The sequence below is a fragment of the Malus sylvestris genome, chromosome 15, assembly GCF_916048215.2.
Source record: "Malus sylvestris chromosome 15, drMalSylv7.2, whole genome shotgun sequence".
NCBI classification, from domain to species: Eukaryota; Viridiplantae; Streptophyta; class Magnoliopsida; order Rosales; family Rosaceae; genus Malus; species Malus sylvestris.
In genome coordinates, this window is record NC_062274.1 from 51,736,168 (window position 1) to 51,764,128 (window position 27,961).

Consider the following 27,961-nt stretch of genomic DNA (forward strand, 5'->3'; position numbering starts at 1 on the left):
GGGGATGTCCTTCTCCATGATCTAAGTTATAATTTATATTGATCTGTGAAATCAATAAAGTTTACCATCCTTTCTTTTTAATAACAAAAAAGCTGCTAGATTGACCAAGTATTGAGGAATCCAGCAATTTGAAACCAAATTAGTCGAAATATTTTATCCATAAATGGAGGAATCTTTGTGTGTTATTTATCAACCTGATTAGTGAGTTGTTGTCACTAATGTTTATATATTCCTCCCATTTCTCCCCATTGCTAAGTAATTAATACCACAACTAAAAGGTCGTACCCAGTGCACAAGGCTCCCGCTTTACGCAGGGTCTGGGAGAGGTGAATGTCGGCTAGCCTTACCCCCATTTATGGAGAGGCTGCTCCCAAGTAATTAATACCACAACTAAAAAAAAAAAAAAAAAAAAAAAAATTAATATCTGAGAGTTGAATTTGGTGGAACATTTACAAAATGGAGCGATTTTTCAATGCGTCCGGATCACCAGTACAAGTAGAGGAACACTCGGAAAAGAAAAATAAAATTCCATTCCTTCAATTGTATAATTATGTATGACGTAAAGTCTCGTGTTCTGGGCACGTTAAAAATATCTCCACAAAGTGAACCAGATTAAAATGCTAATCAGCATTCAGTAATTGGGTTCTGGCCTCATTATCCACCTTGTGCCAACAACGGATGTATACTTTTATTCTTAAAACAACTAGATATCATACATTGAAATCTTAGATCACAACACTTTACAAATGATTACACAAGAATCGCGTGTTGCTCGGAGAAATGAGTATGAACACGAAAGAAGGTAAGAAAACGTTATGGCAGGTCCGGAAAAACCTTCTCCAAGAAATTGATGAAACGCTTAGCGTACAGCTTCGGTTCCACAGCAGAAATGCATTGAGGATCAAACTGCAATGATTTGTAAGCATGCTCAAATTTCTTCTTCGTGTTGTATTCCTGCAGTATATCGATTATCCCCATATAAAGAACCACGTCGTAAAATTCAAAAAGTTCTACTTCTGTTGAATCGACCTCGTCCTGTGTAAGCTTATGATAGGCCTGGGCTGGCATGTTTACACCTAATTGCACTCTTAACCTGAGCAAAAAAATCAAATGACAGTAACGATGTGGTGCTCAAACAATAAATTGGTAAGACTCAGCAGAAAATAAATGAAGTGCTGAATCCAACAACAGTTTTCAAGCTATGAATTTCTATGTTTTCGGCAGTCTAACTAGCGTTGCAGGGCAGATGTGCTACTAAGGGCTCGTTTGGAAGTGCTTTTAAACTGGCTGAAAGTGCTTTTGGTACCAGTCTTAGCAAAAATGCAAGTGAATCCTTTTGGAACCCAAAAACATTTTCTCTATAAGTGCTTTCAGTCATTTTAAAAACACTTCCAAATGAGCCCTAAGTTACTCACATCAGCATAACTATCCAAATCAGATGAAAGTTGATTAGAAGGTAACAGAAGATGCAAATGCTTATGGCGTCAAACTTCAAAATATATCAAAGTGCAAAAGTATGAAGTACCTTCCTGTACCGGGGACTAGAAGATCAACTTCTTTGTCACCGAGAGAATAAGCTTTCAATGTACTTCCTCTGATGTGAGGACCTGGTGCGGTACTGACAGAGCCAGGCTCATGGGTTACCAGCAGAAGACCTTTAGGAGGAATCAAAAGCTCCCCTTGGGAAGTCACACCTATTCAAATTTGAATATAAGTTGAGATATTCAGTACTTAAAAGTGCGAGATATAGGAAATCGTCGGTCTTAGAATCATGGCAAGAAGGAAAGACAATATTGTTCCATTCTATGTCATTTTCATCATGATTTTACTGTACGGAAGAAATCATTAATAAGAAAATTATTCACATCACCAAATAGAAAAGATATCAGAACATACGTAAAACAGTTACAAGTTCACTTTAAAAGTATTTTTAATCAGAAAGAGATGCCTACCATCATTAGTAGGTAAACTCTCATCGTTGTGCATTGCAGCAGGAGGTTGCGAAAATCCCTTCAGATTCTCGGGAGCTCTAAAATGTAGGCCCAACAGAAGGCTATAATCGATAATCTGCTGAGATTGTAGAAACATGCAGTCTAGTGATATTTGCCTGCAAAACAAGGAGGAGGAAAGATTCCTAAAGACGTTAAAATGTGTAAGGGCTTACTCAACCAATTCTTATTAACATTATCTTTTTGGGACTCATGCATAATCGATAAGGAAAACAACGACGTGTATTGCAGAAACAGAAAGAAAGAAAAAAAGTGAATTCTTATCTCAAATCCATTTTGATCGGAAATCTAAAATCGACTTGAAGCTTATTAAATTGACCAAAAGCATTCGGAACATTTTTTACGTTTCCCATCTTCAGTCAAACTAGTGACCAAGAACCCCTCCCACTATACAACATCGAAATCAAATAAACTAATCAACCACAGAAGATATCAGGCATTGTTATCTTACAAATCAACAAGGGAAAGAAGCATGATACAATTTTAGGGGTGAGGTTGAAATATCTCTTCAACCGGCTTGGCTCTTCCTCAAGGCAAGCTTTTTTACAGGTCAGAATCCAAAGACCAGATGCAGAGGACTGGAAGGAGAAACTAATGCAGGACAAATATCTTAGCGTACCACATAGAGGAACCCTCACCAGCCCCCCAAAATGTCTTAAGTATCCATAGCAAAACTTTAGCTAGATTTAAGATCAGATATCTCAGGAGATTTTGGAGAATTAGAGTGTGTTAGGTTCTCTTGCAAGTGGTTTTTAACGATTAGATCTCGGACCCAGTATGTTATATTGCAAATGTTTATTAATCTTACGAACAATGAAGTTATTCCTGAAAGATTGTAACAAAAAAAAGAAAAAGTTAGTCCATAAGGATGCTTAAACAATGAAAAGCACATTTCACAGGTAATCACAAATACCTTCAAAAACTCACTACCAATAAAAACTCAGGACTTACTTGAAAAGGGATTCTCGCAACAGTTTGTCCATATGAAATTCAAATGACAGATCCAGATCTTTCAATGTGGTATTCTCTCTAATTTTATTTTTGTCTGTACATCTTCCAATAGATGAACCCTTCAAATCATAACGGCGATGAATTCGTAATTCAGTGCAAAACATATTCCCCATGACCATAAACCGTACCTAAAAACAATGCATTTAAAATAAGTCACACCAACCAAGGTGATATCCAATGCAGAACCGCAATCTGGGAGAGTGATAAGTAGCTCGATACCTTTTTTCCACCTTTTAATGTTATCCGATGGAGCCCAAAAAATTTTGTGATGAGAGTGTTTTCATGTTTTCCTACATGGCAATAATAGCTAGGCAGCATCTTGAGCAGAACCTGCATGTGAATTGGGAAGAAGAAAATGATTCATAATTCATTTTAACATCCTTCTCAAACTTGGACTAAATGAGCTAGTTGCCGAAGATGAAGCTAATAATAAAACAATCAGGGAAAAGCAAAATCTAAGTCCTCATTCGGAGTTGATTGATCGTTCTGTTCAAGTAAGAAGCAAAAGGAGTATAAAGGGTAATTAAATATCATATGAATGCAACACTGATAAAACCATCACTCAGCTGGGATTCTATAACATGAGCCCTATAAATTTGGTAAACATAAATTAACTAAGAAATTAAGAAACTACCTTCGAAAGAAAGATGGAGCGCGTGAATAAGAATTAGCCAACTACTTAGTTTATTTAATAAGATAAGTAAATGGTTTGGTGTGCCAGGCATTTTGAGTACAAAGAAGTTATCGTGTGTCTGTGCGTGTAGCATAGAAGTTTTCATGCGTTCAAACCTTCAGTTCTGTTTTTCTTAAAGTTTTGATCACAAATCTGTCATCATGAGAAAGATAGAAGATACTGCCACTTTTCCCCGGAGAAGAAAGCTCTCTTAAACCATCATCGCCACAAATGGACATCATGTACTCGGCAGCATCTAATTTAAACATTTCCCTTAAATTCCTGAAATGTGAAAGTTTCATTAGGCAGAAGGAAATCCATATGCTTATTTGCACAGGATACAGCCGAAACATAAACTTGCAAGGATACAATGTCTATATGATTAAGACATGTATGACTCTAATTAAACTTGAACATATTTGAATATGATTCCAATTAAACAAGATAATAAGTTGAACATACAAATGAATCAAATTGATACATTTAACAGAAATAGCGTCATTTTTTGAAATTCCATATCTCCAGATTCTCCAGAACTATCACAATTATGGAGGCCCACCATGTAATATGCTGGTACAACAAGCACATTACGAAACGCTTAACCTATTAGAGCTTGAGCCAACACCCAACAATTATTATATTCTGGAAGTCTGCAAGCAAGATCGGATATAAGGGCTACTTGGTACTTTAGAGGCCAGGGAATCATTAAGTAGAGGTAGCATCCCATACTTACCTTATTCAAGCGCATAAATCCAGTACTAAAAGCTCTGCTAAAATCCACTGTGACGGAGAAGGCTAGTGTTTTTTTACAAATAGTGTGAAGTTTCTTTATTTTTCATAAGCCCCAGAAATCAAAGTAATTTACTCAAGTAAATTTAAAAGTGATCAACTGTGGCTGATGGACACTCAGAGAAAAAGTAGGAGCAGCACAGAAGAAAGTTATATGACATTCAAAAAGAGAGAAATGCCGAGAGAACAACTGTTGTAGTCGACAGATGCGTATTTTACCAAATTTACACTATTTATCTATATCGCCAAAATGTTCAAATCTCAAGTTCATATATTAGGTTCTTTTCCAAACGGCAAAAGCACAAAGTTGGGAGGATCAAACCAAAACAAAAACTGAGAGCTGACTCTATCTGCTGCGATGGATGAAAGATAACGAATCAGAGTTTAAGATTTTCCATTCATTGAGAGTTGAGACATAAGATTTTCCATTCACTGAGACATATGCAGACAAATATGCACTCATTAGAAACCAAACAATCCAAATGCATGGTGCTCATTATGTCACTCACTTTCAGAGGTTAGGAAACGTGGATAAGACAACTATTACCTGAAGACCATCGGGCAATAATCTTTCCAATAGAAATCAACTGAATAATGCGGAGGTGTAAACTGAGAACCTCTTCTGGGGAAATACATCCTTATTCTGGCTCGTTCTCCAAAGTCAGAAGATCGAACTTCACGTACAGGAACTGGTGTGATCTTCCCAACAGTGTACCTGTAAGCTTCAAACACAATATCTAGTAAGTGTGAAAACTCCTATCAAAATAATAATGACTTCAGCAGAAAATACATCAAAGGCAAAAACTAAATTTCATAAAACTTAAGGACCTTTTTTGTTCTTCTTTTTTAACCAGAGTTATGTTGCACAATGATGACAATGACCAAAACTTACAGGCGGCAACAATTTATAACCAAAAAGGAAAAGGTATGACATATTCAAGCTACTTGTGGAGTAATTTTCAGTTGACAAATTACTGGAAGCCAAGGATTTATACAATCCAATGTTCTACAACGTCAATATTTTAAATTTCTGTACTTGCAGACGTCAGGCAAAATATTGAGCTCAGTGCCAGTGAATATGCATGAAATAAGAAACATTGAACACACATGCAAACCAGTTGTTGAGTATCAAACGGCCACTTTTGTGAACATAGTAGTATTAGAATTTAAGACTACAAAGATGTGGGTCAACCGATTTACCTGATACCGAGTTGCAAATTAAGCATTAGATAATAGCTTCTGTGGGCTCCAAACATGTCAATACATGAACTCTTTGGTGTCACTGAAATTTTATTTCGTTGTTTATTTTTCCGGGATATCTCAGTATGATTCCTCTCTCTCTCTTTGATCAGCACCCCTTGCATGTATTCTCTCTCATAAACCGAAGTGTTATTATCTCGCGTCTCATGTTGAACATCCTCAGAGGCTTGGGACAATGAGCATAAGGAGTCATAACGTATAAACTCTCCAGAAGGATCACAAGCAGTCCAATTTTTATCTAATGACATAGCCTTGTGTGATATACGTCTCGAATTTCTTAAAATTCCACCAATAGATATTTTCTCTGAAAAACTGCGCTTGACAGTTGGTCTAGCCTTGCCTTCCATTGAATTTAGCAAATGTCCAGACAACGAGCTTGATCCGTCACTGCTATATCCTACAGAGCTGCACCACCTCTTTAGGGATGGATGTTTAGTTCCTACTGGATAAAATGTTCCTTTTCCATCCTTTAGGCCCCGACTCCACGTTCCAAAATAATATCCTCCATCAGCAAACCTGTAAACTCCAGACCCGTCTCTTAACCCATTTAACCAAGAGCCATTGTACAGATCACCATTTTCCCATTTCATGACCCCTCTTCCACACATTTTCCCGCCTTTCCAACTCCCAATATATGTATTCCCACTACTCCACAAATACCTACCACTGCCTTCCTGTACTCCTTCCTTCCAAGATCCTTCATAGATATCTGAATCACAATACTGTTTTTTTCCCATCCCATGCTGAACATTCATCCTCCAGGAACCGTGGTAGAAAGAACCATCAGGTCCATTAAAAATGCCATAACCATGAACGTAACCGCCAGAGAAATCACCGACATATTGTGCTCCTGATGTCCAAATGAGCTTCCCTTTACCTGTCATTTTCCCTTCTTCCCAATCACCCTCGTATACTGTTCCATCAGACCAAGTGTATTTACCGTTACCATGAGGCAGAATTCCCTTAAAGTTCCCGACATAGACATCTCTATTTGAGAAGGCTTTCTCGCTACACAACAGATAAAAAACGAAAGATGTTATTTACAGAACCTGGTGTATAGATGAGAGGAGAGAAGACATAGATATAACCTGAGAATTATTACCTTACAGCGTAATCCATGACAGCATATAAAAATCAACTTAGCTCTCCAGGATATCATTCACAAACTTAAATCTCGTACAGGCTTTGTAACTATAGACAGACGGATCATCAAGTAGTAAAACAAATACTCCTCAATCGGCTTCACTATCTACAACAGAAGCAGGCAAGCGGGTTTCAGGACTCAGTATATACATCAAATAAATAGGCACAATACATCATAATTCACATTTCGTGTTGCCAAATAGAGAAAAGCTAATGGTTTCAGGATTCTGATCACTTGTGCACTAAGAAAAAGATGCAGGATCCTCTTAGATCATCACACATTTGTTCTGACTTGTGGTTGTGGATAAATTCATTTCTTTGTCTTAAATTATGAGGCACATTTGAAAAGCGTAAAATGCTGATTTATAGAAACTTTGGTAGCTCGTAGCTTTCAGAAAGGAATCTCAAACAAGTCTAAAGAAAACGCGATTAAGCTACCATACATCGAATTCCAAACCATGTTAAGCAACAAACCCTAAGGATTTAACGTAAAAAGCACAACACTGGTTCACTGTCGTAATCATCTACTTCCAAGCTAAAAACCATAGATCTTATATCTTTCTTAACATCACTATATGACTACAATTTTTTGGACTGAAACGATCTGCAACAAGCTACCAACAGAGCGTCTCCGAAACTTTGACAACAAATACAACGACAACAACCAAGCCTTATCTCACTAAGTGGAGTCGGCTGTATGAATCTTAGAACATCACTGTGCTTGGTTTTGCACCATGTCTTCCGTTAACAAATCTGAAACTTTGACAAATCCGACACTAATTTATAAAATGACAGAACCTAAATTTCAAATAATTTTAATTATATAAACTACTAATTTCCCACACAACGAATTATACGGCTAACCATCGTCTCCTTCATAGTATCTTACAACAGGAAAATAAATTTCTTTTCCTTTCAAACACTAATGAAATTTTTATATAATTTTTTAAAAAATGATCCAACAGATTATTTATTGGCAAAGTTCCTAGGACGGTCTAGTGATCCACTAATAATCAACATCGATATATTAACCTTAACTTTACCACCACCTGTGGCAATCCAATTGGTGTAGAGTTTTATACAAAACGCGCATGCGTAATTAATAGTAATTAATAGTAAATTTTTTTTTTTTAACTTCACGAGGTTTCCGACACATATGAATGCACAAACAAACAAACAATTAAATAATTAGTGAGTTAAACGAGGAAGAACAGCACCCGCTCACCTGGGTTCAGAACTTCAGATGAAAAACTCGAATCGAAAACCGAGACGAACTCTCAGCTCACCGAACCGGATTTCGGCTTTCGAGAACCGAAATTTTCGCGATCATTCGGTTTGAAGCTGCTGATTTATTTTTTTTTTTCACCTGCTGGAGAATGCATAAAACGCAGAATTAAGGAAAAGCTAAGGGGAAAGGGCAAAACCATCCGAAATACAAAGAGCTCTTTGGTTTGATTCCGTACTTCGGGAATCTTGCCACGTGTGTTGCGACCGTGGCTTGGGTCCCACTAGCTTTGTTCTCTCTCCTCCTACCTTCATTGCATCATCACATGGGAGATGGGACCCACGTGGACTTTGATGGGATAACAGGCAGGCATGCAGGCAGAGGGAGTCGGGGGAAAGCGTGTGCCAGCGCGGTACCCGATCCCGATTTCTAAAAGCAGGAAAGCATGTATGTCTCGCTGACACGGACCAAGTCCACTGCCACCAAATAGTATACCGGTGGAGAGATTTTTCAGTATCATTGAACGTCACATGTTACTGTACAAATGATGGAATATGTATGTCAAAAATTTAATAATTTAAAAAATAAACAAATTTTTTTACTATTTATATAAAAACACGTGATGTATTATCTATGTTCGTATACAATAAAAAATTTCTCGTACCTAAGGACTGAGGGGGACCGATCGGGTGTGTCTGGGCGCAGCAAACGAAACGTCATTCACGTGGGGATTGGATTCCGTCGGTTGGTCCGCTTCAGTCTTCCGCTAATACGCCTAAAAGTCATGTGGTATATAGCTGCTACTGTGCAATTTGCTAACCAGATTCTCTCACAGTTGTACTTTTATTTGTGAAGAGATTTTTTAATATGATCGGAATACGGAGTGATATATGTTATTATACAAATTGTGAGATATGTGTGTTAAAAAGTTAATAACTTAAAAAATATAATTTTTCATCACTTATATAAAAACACGTGGTGTACCATCCACGTTCTGGTCACAATCTCATATTTGTGAAGAGATTTTTCAGTCTGTCGAAGCACAGTCCGATACATCAAGTGTAGTAATACAATTGGTTGAAAACTTTTTAAAAAGAAATTCAACTAATTGTATTATGATACTTTGTGTACTGAACGATGTTCTTGGCACATGTAAAATTTTCTTCGATGTATGGCGTTCCTCTATTGCAAAATTTATACCGCCCATGTCAGATCACTTGTCCGTCTACAAAATCTAAATTTTGTCAAAGAGTGACGTGGCATAGGCGGCGGTAAGTATTCTTTGTTATTGAACCCCAAATTTGGGTCGCCTGAGACCCAAATACAAGGCGGACGAGTAAATGCACCACAAGCAGTCAATAACGTACTCTCTAATTCTTTCCAGCAGGAATATATACCGTATTTGAAGCCAACGGAAAACTTGGAAAGTAAATCTAAAAAAAGACATAAATACTTAGAGCTAAGGCAAGACTTGAAGCAAACCGAGCGTACTGGCATTCTAAGATTCATGTAGCCGACCCAACTTAGTAGGATAAGGCTTTGTTGGTGTTGTTGCACTACTTCTCACAACGGTGTAAACCTCAATTGTCAAACTTTTATGAAGTTAGAATAAGAGATACAAAGAGTTTACTGAAAAATACAGGTAAAAATACGAAGAGTTTATTGAAGGATACACAACGATGACTCGCAAGCACACGATTTAATTATTCTAACCGATACAATAAATCAAGCGCTACAATTACATGCATCTAAAAAAAGAAACGAGTAATCAAAACTACAACTCACCGTCTGTTGAACATCCGTCTGTTCCCAGAACTGAATCTCCCAGGTGGAGAGAACTCATATTTCTCAAGAAGAAAAGAGTTGCGGTTCCGCTTCTTAGCGTTCTTGAATTCACCACGGTTGCGTCTAGGAAGATAGGAATAATGCTTCTCTCGTTGATCTTGCTGGGTTTTTGATTTGGCAAATGGAGAAACAGCATAAGGTTTAATTCCCTGAAGCTCGGGATCATGGAAAAAATTGTGCGGTAGCTTGCTACTATCCATTTTTCTGAATGTAATCGAAATCCTGCAACCATAACAAAGTGTGAAAAGTCGGGAAATACACGTTAGAAAATGGTTGTACTGAATGGGGAATGCGGTAGGTTACCTTCTTGCCGGAACACCAGGTATGCAATGCTTAGCAACGTTAGCTGCATTACCATCTAGAAGAAGCACCGATCTGCAGATCATTACGCGTTAAATTTAATAATTACTTAGAAAACAAGGCATCAGCAATGCTTATAAACATTACAAGGTCATTCTATATCAGTACTACAACAAAATACGTAAAACAGTCTCAGATAGTACTCATACAAAGCGCTAGTCTATCAAAATTTGAAAACCTTTAACAACACTTCGTTTCGGAACCAAAAAACATATATCAAAACTCCGCTAAAGTTCATCTCTTCTGATGCATATATGTATCCTTGCATTTGATTTGGTTCAGAGCAAGAGAGATGCCGTGTTGGGTAGTGGGATGGAGAGAAATCGAAGGATATTCTGCAGTTATAACATATAGGGAAGATGTGGAGACTTTGTGTGGAAGAATCAGGTTTTGGCCGGCCTTGTGAGTTTAAATCCTCACAAAATCCCATTTCTTCGTGTTTCATTCTTAGTAAATAGCTTTGATTTTCACTCGACATCATGTCTTCTGCTTAAAATCGTGTTATTCATTAACAAAGTGTTACATCTCTTTATCGTTTCAACAATTGTTTGTTTATTATCTTAGATAAATATAAATTTACTACTTGAACTTCCCTAAATTTTTTATAGGACGGTAATAAGGTCAGCGATGTTTTATGGCACGGAATGTTGGGTGGTCAAATAGCTCCCATTTGTTATTACTAATGTGTCTTGTATCTTTTTTTTTTACCTTATATCTTATCAAAAACTAAGAAGATTGAGTGACAACGATACACTTCTCTAAACCTGTTTATCACCATACAATTTTTCCCTAGCTCCAACATGAACATATTATTTGACTGATAACTGAGGATCAATTTCAACTATAAGGGGCATTGAGAGAGTAACAACGAAACTAAACAATCAAAACATAAGTGATCAACTGAACAAAGAAGCAGTGCAGAAAGCATACCCGACGGGCAAACGTATAGAATAAGGTCCTGAAAAGTCTCCAGGTCCTACAACCTTTAGATTTGAACCGAAGAGTATCTTGCATTCGGCCAAAAGTGAAACCGTGCAAAACGGTCTAACAAAATCATCGTGGTCAATATGAGGAGGAATGCAATCCCCTTCGTCATAAATATTCACAATGCAGCTGTCCGGGATGCATGATGAAGGTAATATATGCCAACCAACCATCCTCTTTATCATTTGCTTGAACAAAGGAGGTAGAGGATCAACATCTTCATCTCTAACGATACCTGGCCGGTTCCCATTCTTATCCTGTAATTTTAGACAGAATAAGGTTATCGACGTACCTTGCCATTTCAATTAAGTCAGGGAAAAGGAAAGTACCACTGCATAATTGTAACAACAGCCAAATTGTATGGTCACACGTCCTTTACCACGCATCCACTTCCTAGGTTCGCTATACGTACGCGCTGTAAGATACACAAAAATAATTAGTAGCACACATCTTACTCATTCTATTTCACATGTATCTTAACCAATCTCAGCAACATGCTTTGGTATCTTTTCTGAGGATAGCTAAGCAAAGTCGAAGGAGAAAGAGAGTTTATGCTACCATACCTCTAAGTTGTCCACTTTTCCCCATACGTTGTAAATTGTAGACACACTCGATAATTTGCTTCTGCTCCTCGGCATCAAAAACCCGAGTATGTAGCTCTAGGCCCTGTAAGACATTTATTCGTCTGCCATGTCTGTACTCAATGTGGACGAAGTTCTGTCTCCGAACTTGTAATACTCGGTTATGCTCGTTTGGATCCTCCGAGGAATCTCCACTTTTTGCACCAGCGAATAACATCGGAGGAGATGAATTAGACGTGCACTCTATTTGGATTGATGAGTGGACAGGAGTTGTATGATAAGGTGTTTGGATTGGAGTGCACTCTTGCTGGTCAAGCATTTTATCGAAGGACTCCGTAGTATTCTCTGAGGACGGCACAATTGGTTCGTCCACACACTGGCATGGTGAAGGGGTTTGTGCATCCATGGACTTCAATTGTGCAGAACTATTATTATCATCATCACTGGAAAAAGATACCTTCTCACCTACTTTTTCTGCGTATATAAAATTTAAAAAGAAAAACAGGAAATGATTAATTGGTTTTCTTTTAAGGGTTAACTGGTTAATAATAACATATCTGTGCAATCATATATGAGCTCGTTCGGAATTGCTTTTATAATGGCTATAAGCGTTTTTTATGAAAATGCTTTTGAAATGAATCCTCAGTAAAAATGCAATTAAATCTTGAAAAAAATAAAGACTTGCTTCCCATGAAGCACTTATAAGTGCTTTGAAACTCAAAAACATTTTATCTAAAAGCTCTTTGAGTCATTTTAAAAACACTCTCAAACGATCTCACATGGATTAATTAACATGCTTTAACATTTCTCCCCCTAACTGGTGACAAAATACTTTTTTTTGTTGATACACTGAATTAAGCATATAGCACTTATTAGGTTTTGGTAAAATTATTCAGGAATTAAACAAAAAGCAAAAGGATAGTAAAAGGCATCTGCTTGTTACAATGTGAAAGCAAGGAATAATAAACTTAAAACAAAACATATTAATTAAAAATAGAAACCAAGTCATGAGCTTAAGCAATTCTAAGAGATAAAGTAAGATCATACATGCATGGTGCTTTACTGCAGTGACAAAAAGTAATAATTCACATCATCGTTGATATTTAACCGTTTAACCTATCGTTGGTAAAAAAATATAATAAATAATAATAATAATACACAATCAATTAAACCCTACACATGAAACACCAAGAATTCGAGAATATCAAATACAATAAATTTCCAAAATTCAAAAGGAAAAATAAAAAAAGAAGAAGTAAAAGGTGTCTGTAATCTGTATTTCTTACTGTTGAGGAGGGTGTGAATTCGACTCTCCAAAAGGAGCTGGCAGTTGCTGCAAAACCCGCCTGACAAAACTTCCAGAATTTGGTCGGGTTCTAAAGTCCTCGCCAAGCTCCTCCAATCTTGGCCCTGGCCATCCTCCATCATCATCGTCATCACTCGAACTCCTCAGAGGGGAGAGAGAGAGAGAGAGAGAGAGAGAGAGAGAGAGAGTTTCAGAGAGAGATGTATGCAAAAATAAATAAACAGAAAAAGAGAGAAGACTGACTGAACTAAAGGATTAAAACAATAAACACGACGACTTTGGAAAATTCGAGGTCAAGCTTGTTAATTGTTATGGTCGTTTAGAGAGAGATTTTTACGTGAAACTTGCTCTATCGTCTTCTATTGGGCTACTCTCTCTCTCTCTCTCTCTCTCTCTCTTAAACCGATCAATTGAATTGACCGGTCAACGGGTGATGAATTTGAGTCGTTGGATCGTATCGGACGGCCAAAAATAATTGGTATCCAAGAAAAATCGCTTTTGTAGGCCATCCCACGTTAAATTATTAAGGACTCCCCCACCAGTACGTCGATCACTTTTTTGCTTCGGACGTCACTTTTTCATTTCCTTATTACACGTACAAAGTAATGTTTCTTTAATTAAGACTGAAAATAAAGGATAGAGTAGTTATGAAATTCAAATCTAACCGATAAAACACATGTGATATTTACGTATTTGGGAAGATCTAAGGATATGATGTTTCTATATGGAGGAAACGTTGAACGGAATTGATTGTGAAAGGCTATATTGATTTCGACCACATAGAATCTACAAAGTGTAGATTCACATAAAGATGTGTCTTCATTTTGAATGAAAGAGCTGTGAGTTGGATAAACGACATGGAGAAGTGCATATGCTCTCCACCTGAGTAACATAATATGATTTTGCTTCAAATGCTAATTGATAGGCTGTTTTGAATAAAGAAGTTTATCATTAAGCTTGTATATGTTTCTATCATTAGATCAATAATGTCGTTATTAGGTGATTACAATGGGGTATTAGCTCAAGCCAAGGAACTAGGGTTTCATGAGTCATTCAAACAAAAATTGAAAAGCATTGTCACAAGATTAGAGAATCTGTGAAGAAGAAAAAGAAGATTCAAGTTTAAAGAGTTAACGCTGCAGAAGAACGTAACGAACCCAACTACTAACGAGATTACACAAAAGTAGCTTAATCAGCACTTGAATAGTTTTGGAGTGCGTCATTGTGACTATTGGCTTTCGTGCAACTAGGAGATTGTTAGAGTTTTGCCCTAAAACCTCTTTTGTTTTGGCGACTCATTGGGTAGTTTAGTTGCTTATGAGATATTTTAAAAGACTTTTCTGCCAAAATAGGTAACGAATAATGAATGGTAAGGCAAGATTAATTCATTTATGAGTTTGGCTTTATATTATAGAGATAATATACTAATAAAAGAGTCCATGAGATTTAAGGTATGGAAGCAATGTTGTAAACAAGGTTAGAGCAGTAAGACTTGTATTTCATAGTCACTTAGTCTTTAAACAAAATTTCTAGCCGTTTAGAAAGGACTATTTGGAAAGGCTGTTGTATATTGCATTAAGGTTAACATGGTATTGTGCTATGTGTGATAGACGCATGGTGGATATACAGGTGCTTGTCTGTTGAACAAGTTCATTGAACATTGATTGCGTTAAACATATGGATGCTTACCATATGTCAAAAGTTATAAAGCTTTAGATTGTAGTTTGTAAGTTCTTTGAACTAAGGCATCATCGATTAAGTGGAGGTCTTAGGTTCACTCATCGCCAAATACGAATTTGAACCACATTATTTCTAGCCAATTGTGAGAATTTGCCCACTCTCCCACCTTAATAGTGTAGATTTATTAAAAAAAAGTAATACAATTGTACATAGATAATATTTTATAGATCTTATTGGATATTCTACACTAATCTTACCCTAATGGGAGTATGAGGATGTGAACCCGAAAAATAATGAGTTGAGGAGGAAGACCTAGCTGGATTGAGAAAGAAGACCTAGCTACCAGGACGGTGACGTCGCCTCTCTTGTGTTGTCTGAATTCAAATTAGTAACGAAGGAGAGATTGTATACCTGAGCAGTTTTGGTGATGTGGTGGTGCTATGATCGTAATTTGGTTTTGGTTTTCTCGTGATGGGGCCGCTAGGGTAATTTTGTTTGATGATAATTGTTTTTAAATTATAATAACCTTTTTAAAAGCAAGGAAAATTAAGGAAAAAAAAATTTAGGTTTACTTTGGGAATACTGGCGGTGGGGGAAGAGTTTATAATTTTTATTTTTGACTTTTTTTGTAGGGGGTGGAAATATTAGGTGGATGTGAAAATAAGACAATAGAATGCGCATAATTCCACTCATAAGAAATTCCATTCCAACTATAATTTACCCATTTAATTTTTTGCCCATAATGACTGGGAATTGTTATTGGTACTTTAACATTCTCATTTTGCACTCCAAACATTATATATTTAGAAATAAAAATACATTTGTGAGGAGTGCGAAATGAAATTTTTTGAGTGCTAATAACAGTTCTCATTATGACTTGAGTAAACTTGATATAAATTCAATTTTGTAAGTCTTTAATCTATATTGAGTTTAGTCCACTTTGTCGGATTATGTATGTTCATTGATTATCCACATCATCTTACTTTTATTATCTGTTTATTAAATTATGATAAATATTATCTCTTATTTATAGGATTAATTTACTTAATTAAGGGTTAAATATAAGAATTATATATTTTTTTTCCTACCCCAATTCGAATCTCAATTTGTTCTTCTACCTCCATCACATGTTAATTGTGCTAATTGATTTACGTTGTTGGTTCTATATTAGTATGAGTTAATAAATATATGATGATTAAATTCCTCCAATCAAATTTTCATGGATGATAGGTAACTTAAGTTTTGTTTATTTTTGTAATTCTACTTTCATGTTAAATGTATTTAATCAATTTATGATGTAGGTATAATATATGATGTCATATAAATTTATTTTTAACAATTTTTTAGAAAAGTGGTTAGATCTTTATGTCACGTCTCGGCTCGGACCCCCACCATATCCCGGGCTCGACTCTACCGTAGCACGATATTATCCGCTTTGGGCCCCGACCACTCCCTCACTGTTTTGTTTATGGGAACTCACATGAGAACTTCCTAGTGGGTCACTCATCATGGGATTGCTCTCGCGCGAACTCGCTTAACTTCAGAGTTTCGATGGAACCTGAAGCCAGTGAGCTCCCAAAATGCCTCGTGCTAATTAGAGGTGGTCATGTACATATAAGACTTACAGGATCCTCACCCCTGGGCCCAAAAGGCCTCGTACTAATTAGAGGTCGGCATGTACATATAAGACTTACATGATACTCACCCCTGGGGCCAAAAGGCCTCGTGCTAATTAGAGGTGGGCATGTACATATAAGACTTACGGGATCCTCACCCCTAGGCGATGTGTAATCTTACAATCCACCCCTTAGGGGCTCGACGTTCTCGTCGGCACGCTTCGGGCTAGAGATTGGCTATGATACCAAATTGTCACATCTCGCCCTGGGCTCCGACCACATCCCGGGCTCGACTCCACTATAGCACAATATTGTCCGCTTTGGGCCCTGACCACGCCCTCACGGTTTTTTTTCTTTAACTCACTCGAGCAGAACTTCCCAGTAGGTCACCCATCTTGGGAATGCTCTGGCCCATTCTCGCTTAACTTCGGAGTTCCTACGGAACCCGAAGTTAGTGAGTTCCCAAAAGGTCTCGTGCTAGGTAGAGATGAGAATATACATATAAGGCTTACATGATCCACTTTCCTGGGCAATGTGAGATGTAACAATTCACCCCCCTTAGAGGCTCGACGTCCTAGTCGGCACACTTCCGACCAGGAATTGGCTCTGATACCAAATTGTCACATCCCGGCCCGGGCCCCCACCACATTCTGGGCTTAACTCCACCGTAGCACGATATTGTCCACTTTGGGCCCCGACCACGCCTTCATGGTTTTATTTCTGGGAACTCACACGAGAACTTCACAGTGAGTCACCCATCTTGGGATTGCTCTCGTGCGAACTCGTTTAACTTCAGAGTTCCAATGGAATCCGAAGCCAGTGAGCTCTCAAAATGTCTCGTGCTAATTGGAGGTGGACATGTACATATAAGGCTTATAGGATTATCACCCCTGGACGATGTGGGATCTTACATTTATATTTAAATATTTAAATTAAAAATATGAATAAAAATGTCTAAATCAAGAAATTTATTTAAAGTAGAAAAATATCACACCTGGCTATATCTAATAACAACTCAAAATTTTTCGACCCAAATCAAAGTTACCCCAAACCTTATGCCAACCAGCAAGCAGACCTAAACATTTGTAGAAACCTTCTAGATGCTCATGCATCACCACCATTAGCTGAAGATCGAATTCCTCAGCTTCTTCTCGAATGCCCATTAAGAAAGTCCTGTTTTATATCAATGAAATCAATAGTACCGTCTTCAAACTCTAGAAATTCAATAAGTATATCTCATTCCGACCCTGAGACTGATCTAATATTAGCACATTAACGAAAATAAAATATCATGCAAGGACAAAGTAAAACGAGAATCGAGTTCTATTGGCAAAGTAACAGTTTTTGAATTTCAGCAATAAAATGGGAAAACAATTGAGTTTCAAGGGATAGAAAAAAATAAGTTAAAGATATAAGTAATGTTAGGTAGATTATATTTGTAAATTAAATAATGTGACACCAATAAAAAATAAACACGTTAACACTTAAAATAATAATATGTTAGTAGATTTTCATGTCATTTAATTAAAAAAATTTATTTACAAAATTAGTCCGATTATTAAAAAATATTCAGGCCCTTTATGCAAAGGGGTCCCTGTTTTTCTTTTGTTCAAAAAATAGGGATTAGGTGTGGAGCTCACTCCACATTGAACTTCAACGATCCAAACCGTCTATTTTGTAAGTCTCGATTCATAGATCATCCTTACAAAAATTCAATTCAATCCGAAACCATTTCCTATTTAATTATCAAGATAAAATTTCATTATTTCTTATATAACAAAATACTCGTTAATTTCTTTGAACCTAATTATCTTAAACATTTCCGATTTAGCTAATATTTTACAAGGATAATTTATAAAGTACAATTTGAAAAATAAACGATTCGGATCGTTAAAGTTCGATGTAGTGCCCAAATCATTTTTATAAAAAAATGGAATTCCTTCCCTTAAAGATTTTCCAAAAAATATTATCTTCCCTTGGAAAAATCCCAACTCAGACAAACTCTACACTCGTCCCTTCAATTCAATTTCCATTTCCATCAGTCCCTCACAAAGTGAAAAATGGAGGTGACGTCGGTACAGGGCGTCGCCGGCGGTGTCCAGCACGTCCTCTGCGGCCCCTCCTCGCCCATTTCTTCTCTATCCATTCTCTCTCCGACTCCATGGAGGAGCGCAAGAGCCAAGAATTCTCATCTCTGTTGTGCCACAACTCTTGTGGGGGAGGCTCCCAACAATGGCAGTAACAGGGTCCCGAAGCGTCACTCCAAGCACTACTTAGCCAGACAGTCTGCAATTGTTCAAGTCCAAGACTCCTCCGACTTGGGCTCCGCTCTCACAAGGTCCTTCTCTGCAATTTTCTTTTCGATAAGTTCATTTTTTGCCCCATTTCTGCACATTTATTTTCTTGAGTTCTTTTGTTTTTCCAAGTGAATGATGACTGAATTAGTATCCGGGTTTTTAGTCCGTAGCGAAATTTGACCGTTACATTGTTTTGTTTGAATTGCAAGTAATGGAGTGAATTGGGTGTTATGATATCCTGTATTTTGTTTCATCCTTGTCTTTTTTCTATATGTTTACAGTTTTTGTTTCATGAGCTAAGTTTTTTCAATTGAAACTCGAAATGGGTTTTGTAAAAAGGGGCTGCATTGTGCTGTTCCATTATCTGTTTTTGGTTCTCTTTGATGCTTGTGCTGTATGGAATGAAGTGTTTATCTTTTTGTTTTCTCGAAAATAATTTACTTTTTCATTTTTCATCTGACATCATTCAGATTATACTTAGCCAGTGTTATGGAGACCGTATACTATAAAGGTCGTACCCAGTGCACAAGGCTCCCGCTTTACGCAGGGTCTGGGAGAGGTGAATGTCGGCTAGCCTTACCCCCATTTATGGAGAGGCTGCTCCCAAGTCTCGAACCCGAGACCTACCGCTCATGGGCGAAGGCACTTGCCATCGCACCAAGTGCGACCTCTATGATATGTTAATTTTCCCCAAATGATATGTTAATTTTCATGTTCATGTTCATGTCATCCAATTTTTATTTTTCATCTTTACCGTTGCATTTTGTTTCTTAATAATGCTACTGGGATTATCTGCATTCTTTGATTTATTTTATTTTAGATTTGTTCGCAATACTGAAATATCTTTTTTTTTTGTGATTGTGTAACTTGATTCCTTCGATCATGAAGTAATCTTTTTGAACTGTGAATCACCTATTCTGGTTATGCAGAGTAACTGACATTAATTTCCCCCCTCAGATTAGGTGGGAGTTTGACGGTTCAAGACTTGAATGCCATTATACGCCATTTGGGGACGAAGAAAAGATGGCATGATCTTTCCCAGGTGCTATGACTTTGAAAATCTAAATGTTACTATTATAATTATTATATTTTGTTAGTGAATATTTTATATTTGGTGCAACCTGTTTTATTTATTTCTGTTTAACATTTAATATTTATTTAACACCAATATCAGATTGCAAAAGCCTTCCGGACTTCTTTTTGGTTTCATGATTTCTTGCAAGTAATGTATGCTGTTTTAGTGTACTTGTCTGTGTTGCTAAGCTTTTCGATCATGCAGTTTATATTCAGTTTTCATTCCTTATGTCTCCAATAGTGTGCTAAGAAGTAGTGTGCTAAGAAAAAGCATGTTGGTGGTTTTCCTCTCACTCCCTCTCTCCAGTCGTGTGTACATGCTCCTGTTAACAAAACATATATGTTGTTGTCCTTTTTGTCTTTGAATGTTGTACCCAAAATTATTGAGTTTCTCTTTCCAGTTTTTGATATTAGAATAAATTTGCAATTGTTACAGCTCTTTGAATGGATGCTACAGAATGAAAAAGTCAGTGCATCATCCTATAGCAGCTATATAAAGTTCATGGGAAAGAGCCTCAATCCTGTAAAAGCACTAGAAATATACAATAACATTCAAGATGAATCAACCAAAAAGAATGTTCACATATGCAATTCTGTTCTTGGTAGTCTGATCAGGAGTGGCAAGTTTGATGTCAGCTTTAAGTTATTTGACCAGATGAAGCAGAATGGTTTAACGCCAGATGCTGTCACATATAGTACGGTATGCATTTCAATGTATCATGCAATGTTGGTTTCCTTGGCATTTCAAACAAAAGTTTTTTCTTACAAAATGATAACATACAGAGGATATGCGCTGAATCTTTGATCAAGGAGTGAATTCAATGATAAGAATTGAAAATTAAAATACTGTTTTACTGGGAAATCATAATTGTCCTTGGCTGACGATGCTACGTAAAAATGAAAATTATTAAAACAAGAGAACTGTTTGTGGATAAGGAGTTCTCATCCAAAATTGCATTCCGTAAGAATAACATTAACACATAGTGATTGTGATTATGATTCATTTTAACTAATTTCCCAGTGGCTTGTTCTTTGTGGCCTCACTTACTTAAAGAGAAATGCTTATGTTGTGCTATTCCAGAGTCCTGCAGACTGCAGTGCATTACGCAAGGAATTTATTTTTGGTAGAGATGTCTGGAGAGATGTGTTGGGATGGAAATTTTCTGGGTTTAATGAATTGGAAGCAATACAGGGGTTCTTTGAGAATGTGCTTGGGAAGGAGATGGAGCATTTATGGGATAGGGTGTGTTTTTGGGGTTTTTTTTATTGTGGGCAGATGTAACTTCAAAGTTTAGAGAGCTATCCTTTATTGTATCAGATTTGACAACATTTATTAGGTAGTTTTCTGGAAATGATGTGGTTGTCTTGATGCAACTTCTTTAGGATGGAATTGTTGATGTAGATTCCTTATTTATTTGTTCCCTGAAGTGGATTTCTTGTTCGCTACTTTTGGACTGCCTTTTTTTTCTTTTACCGTTAATGAATAGGTCTGTTCCTGACAAAAAAAGTATCATTAAAACTCAAAATATAAACTAGCAGTTATCATAAATGAATGAAATATAAAAAATCTAACAACTTAATAACTTATACAATACATGTTAATTTTCGGAATAGCTCTTTGTTTCTTCAAGTGAAATTGTTATATGATTTACTAGTATATTGTGTAAGACGAAAGTATAAAAGCTTTCCCAGTGACATTTCCTAATTCCTACTTTATATGAAGTACACTTATTAATAAATTTTCTAAGAGAAACTTGAAAGATTGTGAGCTGTCATGATTAACATATGACTACATTAATTTCATAAACGAAATAAGAAACGTCTAATGCCAGCTAGCAACAATACATGTTAATTTTCTGAACATCCGTTTGTTTTTCTGATAAGTAAAACCTGTTCAATACTAAATTGCTTATTCATATGTTTGACCTGCATTACTATTAATCTACTATTATCTTAGCTGCTTGCAGGTTGCAGCAAACTCAAAAATGGTTATAATAAGGCATTAGAATTTGTTCAAGAATTGCAGCGTAATGAGCTGCAGATGGACAGTGTAATTTATGGTACACTTTTAGCTGTCTGTGCATCTAATAATAAATTGGAGGAAGCAGAAGGTTATTTTAAGAAGATGAAGGATGAGGGTCATTCACCAAATGTCTACCACTACAGCTCTTTGCTTAATGCGTACTCTATGAGAGGGAACTACAAGGAGGCTGATGTTTTGGTTCAAGATATGAAATCTGCAGGGTTAGTACCAAATAAGGTTTGTTCATGTTTAACTGCTATACATGATTACCTCATTCCAAAGTTCATTAGTTACTTCTATCACTGATATCTCTTGTTGTAAGAGTTCTACACTAAAGGATGTAAGAATAGATCATATAACACATACGCATGGTTTGAGATGGCTACATTTTGGTTGCACCAAATACAGAATAAGGTCCAATCTTGATCACTAAAAGTCTTACTCCGAAAAAGCAGTACCCTGATTGACAATGTTACAGGTCTTAATCTTTTTGGTTCTAGCTGGAAATGAGTGTGCATAGTAGATTATAGTAACTCATTCACTCTGTTACTTCGTATTGCAACTTCACGATTTTATGTAAAAATTCTTCCTATAAAAAAATTATACATGAAAATTTTGATTAATCACTCATCAGTCTACAATTTTGTCTTCACCTACGTACTCTTCATTTGGTCTTCATGCTTCTCAACATATTGGATATTTAGTATTAGCTTGCAGATCTGTAAATGCTTGGTTGGTAAAGATAAAATAAGAGTTGTACTTATTTTATGCAAAGGTGCAAGCTTAGAACTTCTTATTCTTTGCTTAATTTTTGTGTACTTCAAAGATTTTAGTGATAATATCTTCTCCTACTGCAAGTGCTCGCAGGTTATTTTGACAACTTTATTGAAGGTTTATGTCAGAGGGGGGCTGTTTGAAAAATCAAGAGAACTATTAGGTGAACTGGAAGCTTTGGGTTATGCTGAAGACGAGGTACACGAGTACTTTTCATCTAACTCATTAGTTTAAAAAGCCAAGATGTTGTCAGTTTGCCCTGCTATGGTTTTCTCTATGGAAAATAAGTGCTTTAGAGCCAAATAGAGTAGCTTATAGAATGTCAATATTATTTAATTTGCACCAGATAATCTAATAAATTAAGTAAGAAACTCTCAAAAACAAATTCAGGGCAACAATGTGGTTTGACAATGAAATACCATAAATCGTTGTAGATACCATTTGTAAGGCTTTAATACCATAGATACAATTTATAGGGGTTTGATTTTGTAGTTACCATTTGAAACCTTTGTTTGCTTGCTTACACAGATAGTATTAACTTTTATCTGATTGATTTTATTCCCTCGAGTCATTCCCTTAAAGTAGGTCATGAAACATATTGAGTAAAATGCTTTGTGGTTTTCTCTTGGAATGAGCTTTCTGTGTCTTATCCTAACATCTTGTGCTTGCTGAATTGGTAAAAATATCTAGTAATGATTATTTTGTTTACACTAATGTGTTGTTTTCGTGTCACATACTGGACCCCTACAATCTGACAATCCAGCTATCATTTGTTACTTCTAGTTCTAGGAACTTGATTTATTTTCTTTTTGGTCTTGTAACATTTGTGGCTATGACTTATTTGTAGATGCCGTACTGTTTATTGATGGATGCCCTTGCGAAGGCTGGGCGAATACATGAAGCTAAGTTGGTTTTTCAAGAAATGAAGGAGAAGTCCGTCCGATCAGGTAAGTTTTATCAGAGACAAATTCTCAAACTTTTCTGTACTCAAAATATGCATATTATTGTATCATACACATGCTGCACTAAAAGCCTCAGGGGAAGCTGAATTATGCATTGTCTTCCAATGTTCAAAAGCATACGTGTAGGTTCTCAACCAAGCTATTAATGCTACAGGTCTTTACAAATGATATGCACAAGATAGGAGCTCTTAAGTTACCCTAAGTAACTTAAAACTTGTGCATGAATCCCTTTTCCAAAAAAATAAGTGACAGTCTGGGAAAAGTATAGATGTTTTTGGAGTTTTGGTAGATACTTGCACTGAACACTGTATTTCTTGTAGGATTTTTCTTACTAACAGAAGTTTAAGTTTCTATCTTTACAACTGAAATTGTTTTGATTATCTATTCTTGCACCTTGCAGATGGCTATTCTTACAGTATCATGATTTCCGCTTTCTGCCGAGGTGGGCTTCTGGAAGATGCAAAGCAGCTGGCAAAGGATTTTGAAGGAACCCATGATAGATATGATTTAGTTATGTTGAATACAATGATCTGTGCCTATTGCAGAGCAGGCGATATGGATAGTGTAATGGAAATGATGAGAAAAATGGATGAACTAAAAATCACTCCTGATTATAATACCTTTCATATCCTCATAAAATACTTCTGCAAGGAGAAGTTATACCTTCTTGCTTATCAGACCATGGAGGACATGCACAACAAGGGCCACCAACCAGATGAGGTATTCTTCCGAGATGCATCTATACTTGTTGAACTAAGTGAGTTTAGTTTCCGCAACTGTAGAAGTTTGCAGACTATCTCTTGTCAATTTACTTGCCTTTAAAAAGTATGAGTCAATGGAAACATATTGTACATTTTGTCATTTATGCAATTATTGATAGATCGAAGAAAAAGAAGTGCTCTTGAAATAACTAAAAACAAGTAGGGAAGAACTTTCATTATGCATAGGCTTCAGGGTTTGGGGCTTTGTTATTGTTGCTATTTTGTGTGAACACTAAATATTTACCTAAAAGAGTTTGCCTAAAACACACCTGTAAATGTTTGCCTTAAAGAGTCAAGCTTGAATTAATAGGGTTCTTTCCTAATAGTAGACTTCTAGTCTATTATGTAACTTTTATGCTTATCATATTAGTTTGTAAGTTTGCACTGCTTAGAGTTCTTTAAACAAGAAGCTTGAGGATGGGTGTGTTAAATGGTCAATACCTTTTTAGCTTGTTTGTTGCTGCCAATATGATACTGTTGTTTTATTTTTGAAATTAGTCTTAAAAATTTGAAGTTCCAATAAATTAAATCCTTTTAGGTATATATAATAATTTACAAATATTGAAATTGTTAAGAAAATTTTTGTATCATTTTTCATCATTATTACCACCACGCATCACTGACTGTATTGTGCAATGCCACTACAATCATAAAGCAGCACTATTTTAGCCATTAAGCGAGCATATATGGTATATTGGCATATTGCTTACGTACTAATGGACTGTTGGATCCAAAACCAACAAATTACTACGTTATGGACATTGAAGATGATCTGGATTTTGATTCATTGGCTAGTGAGGGTTTATCGCGATTCTGATCCTTGTCCATAAGTGTTTTCTTTGTATTTACGCACATTCATGATGCATAAAATACATGCACAAATACATACAAGGGGATTCTGAAACATCGTTTTTGTTTTCTTCAAAAGTAAAACATCAGAATGCTTTGTGGTGCAAAGAATATGCAAGAGCCTTGAGTTTTGAAATAGTGGTGGTATCTTATATTTCAGGAACTGTGTTCCTCCTTAATGTTTCTTCTTGGTAAGATAAGAGCATATTCAGAAGCATACTCTGTTTACAATATGCTGAGATATAGCAAGCGGACAATGTGCAAGGCCCTTCATGAGAAGATTCTGCACATTCTAGTAGCAGGACAGCTTCTCAGAGATGCTTATGTAGTAGTCAAGGTGAGCTATATAATTTGAAAGATACGTTTGTTCAATGCGTATCTTATGACTCTTGTAATTACTTTTTTCTTTTCTGGTCAGGACAATGCAGGGTTAATTTCTAAGCCTGCTATTAAAAAGTTTGCAACTGCCTTTATGAAGTTGGGAAACATCAACTTGATAAATGATGTTTTGAAGGCGGTTGATGCTTCTGGCTGTAAGATAGATCAGGTAAACTATCATGGGTGTTAATAAATTTCTTCAGAAATTTTATACTTTTATCCATAAGCAACTTGCTTCAGACTATTATGAGATACCAGGTGGTCATGGAAGTATGCGGGAGTCATCAAGCCCTGTCTCTTTCCTTTCGGGAAGGGAGTGATTTTATGGTGGATTTTATTCCATCTACTGTTTTGGATCTACCTATTTTTTATTTGTTAGTATATAATAAGTGAGGACAATATTCCTTAAAGAGAGAAATAGTGAACACCCAGTAGACGGGCGGGGTAACAATGGGTGCACCAAGTTGTGGGGAAAATGTACATAAGCAATGAAATCTGCAATGGATATAAAATCCTCAACGGAAGCTTTACACCTCTTCTGTTTCAGATTTTACCTTTTGAAGTCATTGCTTAGTTTCATTCCTTCATTGCACAGGGACTATTTCAGATGGCCATATCTCGCTATGTTTCACTCCCTGAGAAGAAGGACATGCTTTTTCAAATGCTACAGTGGATGCCAGGACAAGGTTATGTTGCTGATTCAGCTACAAGAAACGTGATACTGAAAAACTCTCACTTGTTTGGTCGCCAACAGATTGCGGAGATACTCTCAAAGCAGCATATGATTTCAAAAGCTTCAAAATCTCGCGAGAAGGAGAAAAGAGTTTGAAATCTGTGGAAATACCAGGTATATTCCATCCTAGCTCAACACTTTGTGAAGTGCAATATGCTGGTTGATGTCTGGTTGAGGTCGAAGCTTGCTTGCTAGTATAAGTAGTCTTCACATATGTGAGCCCCAGCTTCTTTGACTCGTTTTGGCTGACCCCTTGTACAGTGAGAATTGGATTAGGTTTATCATATAACCTTTCATGCATGTAATCGGATTCTGTAATTCAATCATAATTCTTTGGCTATATAAATTTACGCAATCTTTCTTAGCGGCAATTAGTAAGGCTTTGACTACTGAATAGAGTAAGAACCAACCAATTTTCCCTAGTAGTAAAGCTTTGACTATCTACCATGCCGTCAACCACTGGCCTTCCACCAGCATCTATACAGAAACGCTGAAGAGGCCTATTGAAATTCGGCGCATAAGTTAACTTCTGCCTTGGTAAAAACAATAGTTTCTTGCGGATCACTGACCATCCATATGGACCATATCGCAGCTGCTTGGAATATGGTAGGACAAGTGGCCCCAAGTTGGATGTGTTAGTTCTTAAAGCTTTGGTGGCCGCATGTACAAGAGCCCTTGAAACCTCTGCAAGTCCAGCTTCATCTGGTTGCTGGAAGACAGATTGGTATGCTTCGTCATTCGAACAAATGTGTGTTCGGACAAGATGCTGGAGCTTGTACTTGGCTGTTTTCTTGTCCTGCTTCCTATTGTATGTCAGTTAAATGTGACAATTATCTCAAATAAACTAGTTACAATTTTAATAGAAAATATGATTTTGCTCTCTGAAACTCAATTATCTTTACCTAAAACTCGACGTATATTGTTTATTTCAAATGTATGCAGTTTAATAGATGAGGATCTTCATGGTGAAGTTGCAAGTCATTTGATAAATAAATTGCAAATGACATGCTCATAACTTTCCATAAGAATTCACACTTTGGGGGCAAAGATGGGGAGTTCAGAGTGATAAAATGGGCGGGGTTTATTTTAAGTGGGCTCAATCTCATGCAGGCTTAAAGGCCCAAAACTAGGAAACCAAAAACCAAGAAGCCCATCGTTTCAATTAAGTAAGAAGCCCGCCACTCAGTATTACGATTTGGTAGTATTTCTCTTCATATGTAAGTGAGAAGATTTAGGTTCGAATCTCGTAGATGACAAATTCGATACCAAATTAAGTTGCTCATTGTGTGGTTTAGCCGAACATTTCATTCTGTCTAGTGTAAAATATATCATTATACTTAAAAAAAAGAGTAAACTGTCAGTTTACCCCCTGAACTTTCACCTCATTTTCGATTTCCCCCCTGAACTTTTATATTGGAAAATTAAGGACTCAAACTAATTTTTTTAGCCAATTTGCCCCCTACCGTTAGTTTTTCATATATTCCATCCATATTTATGTTAAGTGAGACTTTGTGCACAACATGTGAGGGTAGTTAAGTCATTTCATTTTTAAAATGATTAAAAAATTGAAGATAAAAAAAAAACAAAACTTTCCCTCTATATTTTCCCGCTAATTCCTATCCTCGATT

The 27,961-nt window shown here is 36.5% G+C and overlaps 3 protein-coding genes across 5 annotated transcripts; 1 reads left to right on the plus strand and 2 right to left on the minus strand.

The window, feature by feature from the left end:
• Positions 1-514: 514 nt before the first annotated feature.
• Positions 515-8,300, minus strand: LOC126605811 (phosphatidylinositol 4-phosphate 5-kinase 7-like). The gene is made up of 10 exons (XM_050273254.1): positions 8,111-8,300; positions 6,845-6,991; positions 5,683-6,750; positions 5,030-5,197; positions 3,810-3,975; positions 3,240-3,350; positions 2,961-3,148; positions 1,953-2,107; positions 1,526-1,694; positions 515-1,093 (listed from the first exon to the last, which is right to left on the minus strand). Exons 2-10 carry the CDS (start codon positions 6,859-6,861, stop codon positions 814-816), a joined length of 2,322 nt encoding a protein of 773 aa, XP_050129211.1. The 5' UTR covers positions 6,862-6,991; positions 8,111-8,300; the 3' UTR covers positions 515-813.
• Positions 8,301-9,684: 1,384 nt separating this feature from the next.
• On the minus strand, positions 9,685-13,541 carry LOC126605812 (RNA demethylase ALKBH9B-like). The gene is made up of 6 exons (XM_050273255.1): positions 13,167-13,541; positions 11,863-12,354; positions 11,629-11,714; positions 11,246-11,556; positions 10,259-10,330; positions 9,685-10,177 (listed from the first exon to the last, which is right to left on the minus strand). Exons 1-6 carry the CDS (start codon positions 13,315-13,317, stop codon positions 9,892-9,894), a joined length of 1,398 nt encoding a protein of 465 aa, XP_050129212.1. The 5' UTR covers positions 13,318-13,541; the 3' UTR covers positions 9,685-9,891.
• A 4,916-nt stretch (positions 13,542-18,457) lies between these two features.
• Positions 18,458-27,421, plus strand: LOC126605354 (pentatricopeptide repeat-containing protein At1g10910, chloroplastic). 3 transcript variants are annotated; one of them, XM_050272731.1, is made up of 11 exons: positions 18,458-18,820; positions 19,737-19,821; positions 20,290-20,553; positions 21,811-22,113; positions 22,744-22,848; positions 23,498-23,597; positions 24,013-24,332; positions 25,383-25,559; positions 25,641-25,769; positions 26,196-26,447; positions 27,276-27,421. In XM_050272731.1, exons 1-10 carry the CDS (start codon positions 18,543-18,545, stop codon positions 26,427-26,429), a joined length of 1,995 nt encoding a protein of 664 aa, XP_050128688.1. In that variant the 5' UTR covers positions 18,458-18,542; the 3' UTR covers positions 26,430-26,447; positions 27,276-27,421. The 3 variants fall into 3 exon arrangements, with proteins under 3 accessions (XP_050128688.1, XP_050128687.1, XP_050128686.1); XM_050272730.1 differs by lacking the exon at positions 27,276-27,421 and adding an exon at positions 26,926-27,220; XM_050272729.1 differs by lacking the exon at positions 27,276-27,421 and having other exon boundaries at positions 26,196-27,220.
• Positions 27,422-27,961: the final 540 nt, after the last annotated feature.

Coding starts and splice junctions, on each gene's coding strand:
- LOC126605811 (XM_050273254.1), bottom strand. Junction 3,976..5,029: donor TATTGCCCGATGGTCTTCAG/GTAATAGTTGTC, acceptor TTCACATTTCAG/GAATTTAAGGGAAATGTTTA. Junction 2,108..2,960: donor TTGCGAGAATCCCTTTTCAA/GTAAGTCCTGAG, acceptor CTTGTTTTGCAG/GCAAATATCACTAGACTGCA.
- LOC126605812 (XM_050273255.1), bottom strand. CDS start 13,317: ATGACGATGATGATGGAGGATGGCCAGGGCCAAGATTGGAGGAGCTTG. Junction 12,355..13,166: donor AATTCACACCCTCCTCAACA/GTAAGAAATACA, acceptor TTATATACGCAG/AAAAAGTAGGTGAGAAGGTA. Junction 10,331..11,245: donor TCTATACGTTTGCCCGTCGG/GTATGCTTTCTG, acceptor AATGATCTGCAG/ATCGGTGCTTCTTCTAGATG.
- LOC126605354 (XM_050272731.1), top strand. CDS start 18,543: ATGGAGGTGACGTCGGTACAGGGCGTCGCCGGCGGTGTCCAGCACGTC. Junction 20,554..21,810: donor ATGCTGTCACATATAGTACG/GTATGCATTTCA, acceptor CTATTATCTTAG/CTGCTTGCAGGTTGCAGCAA. Junction 22,849..23,497: donor TGGGTTATGCTGAAGACGAG/GTACACGAGTAC, acceptor ACTTATTTGTAG/ATGCCGTACTGTTTATTGAT.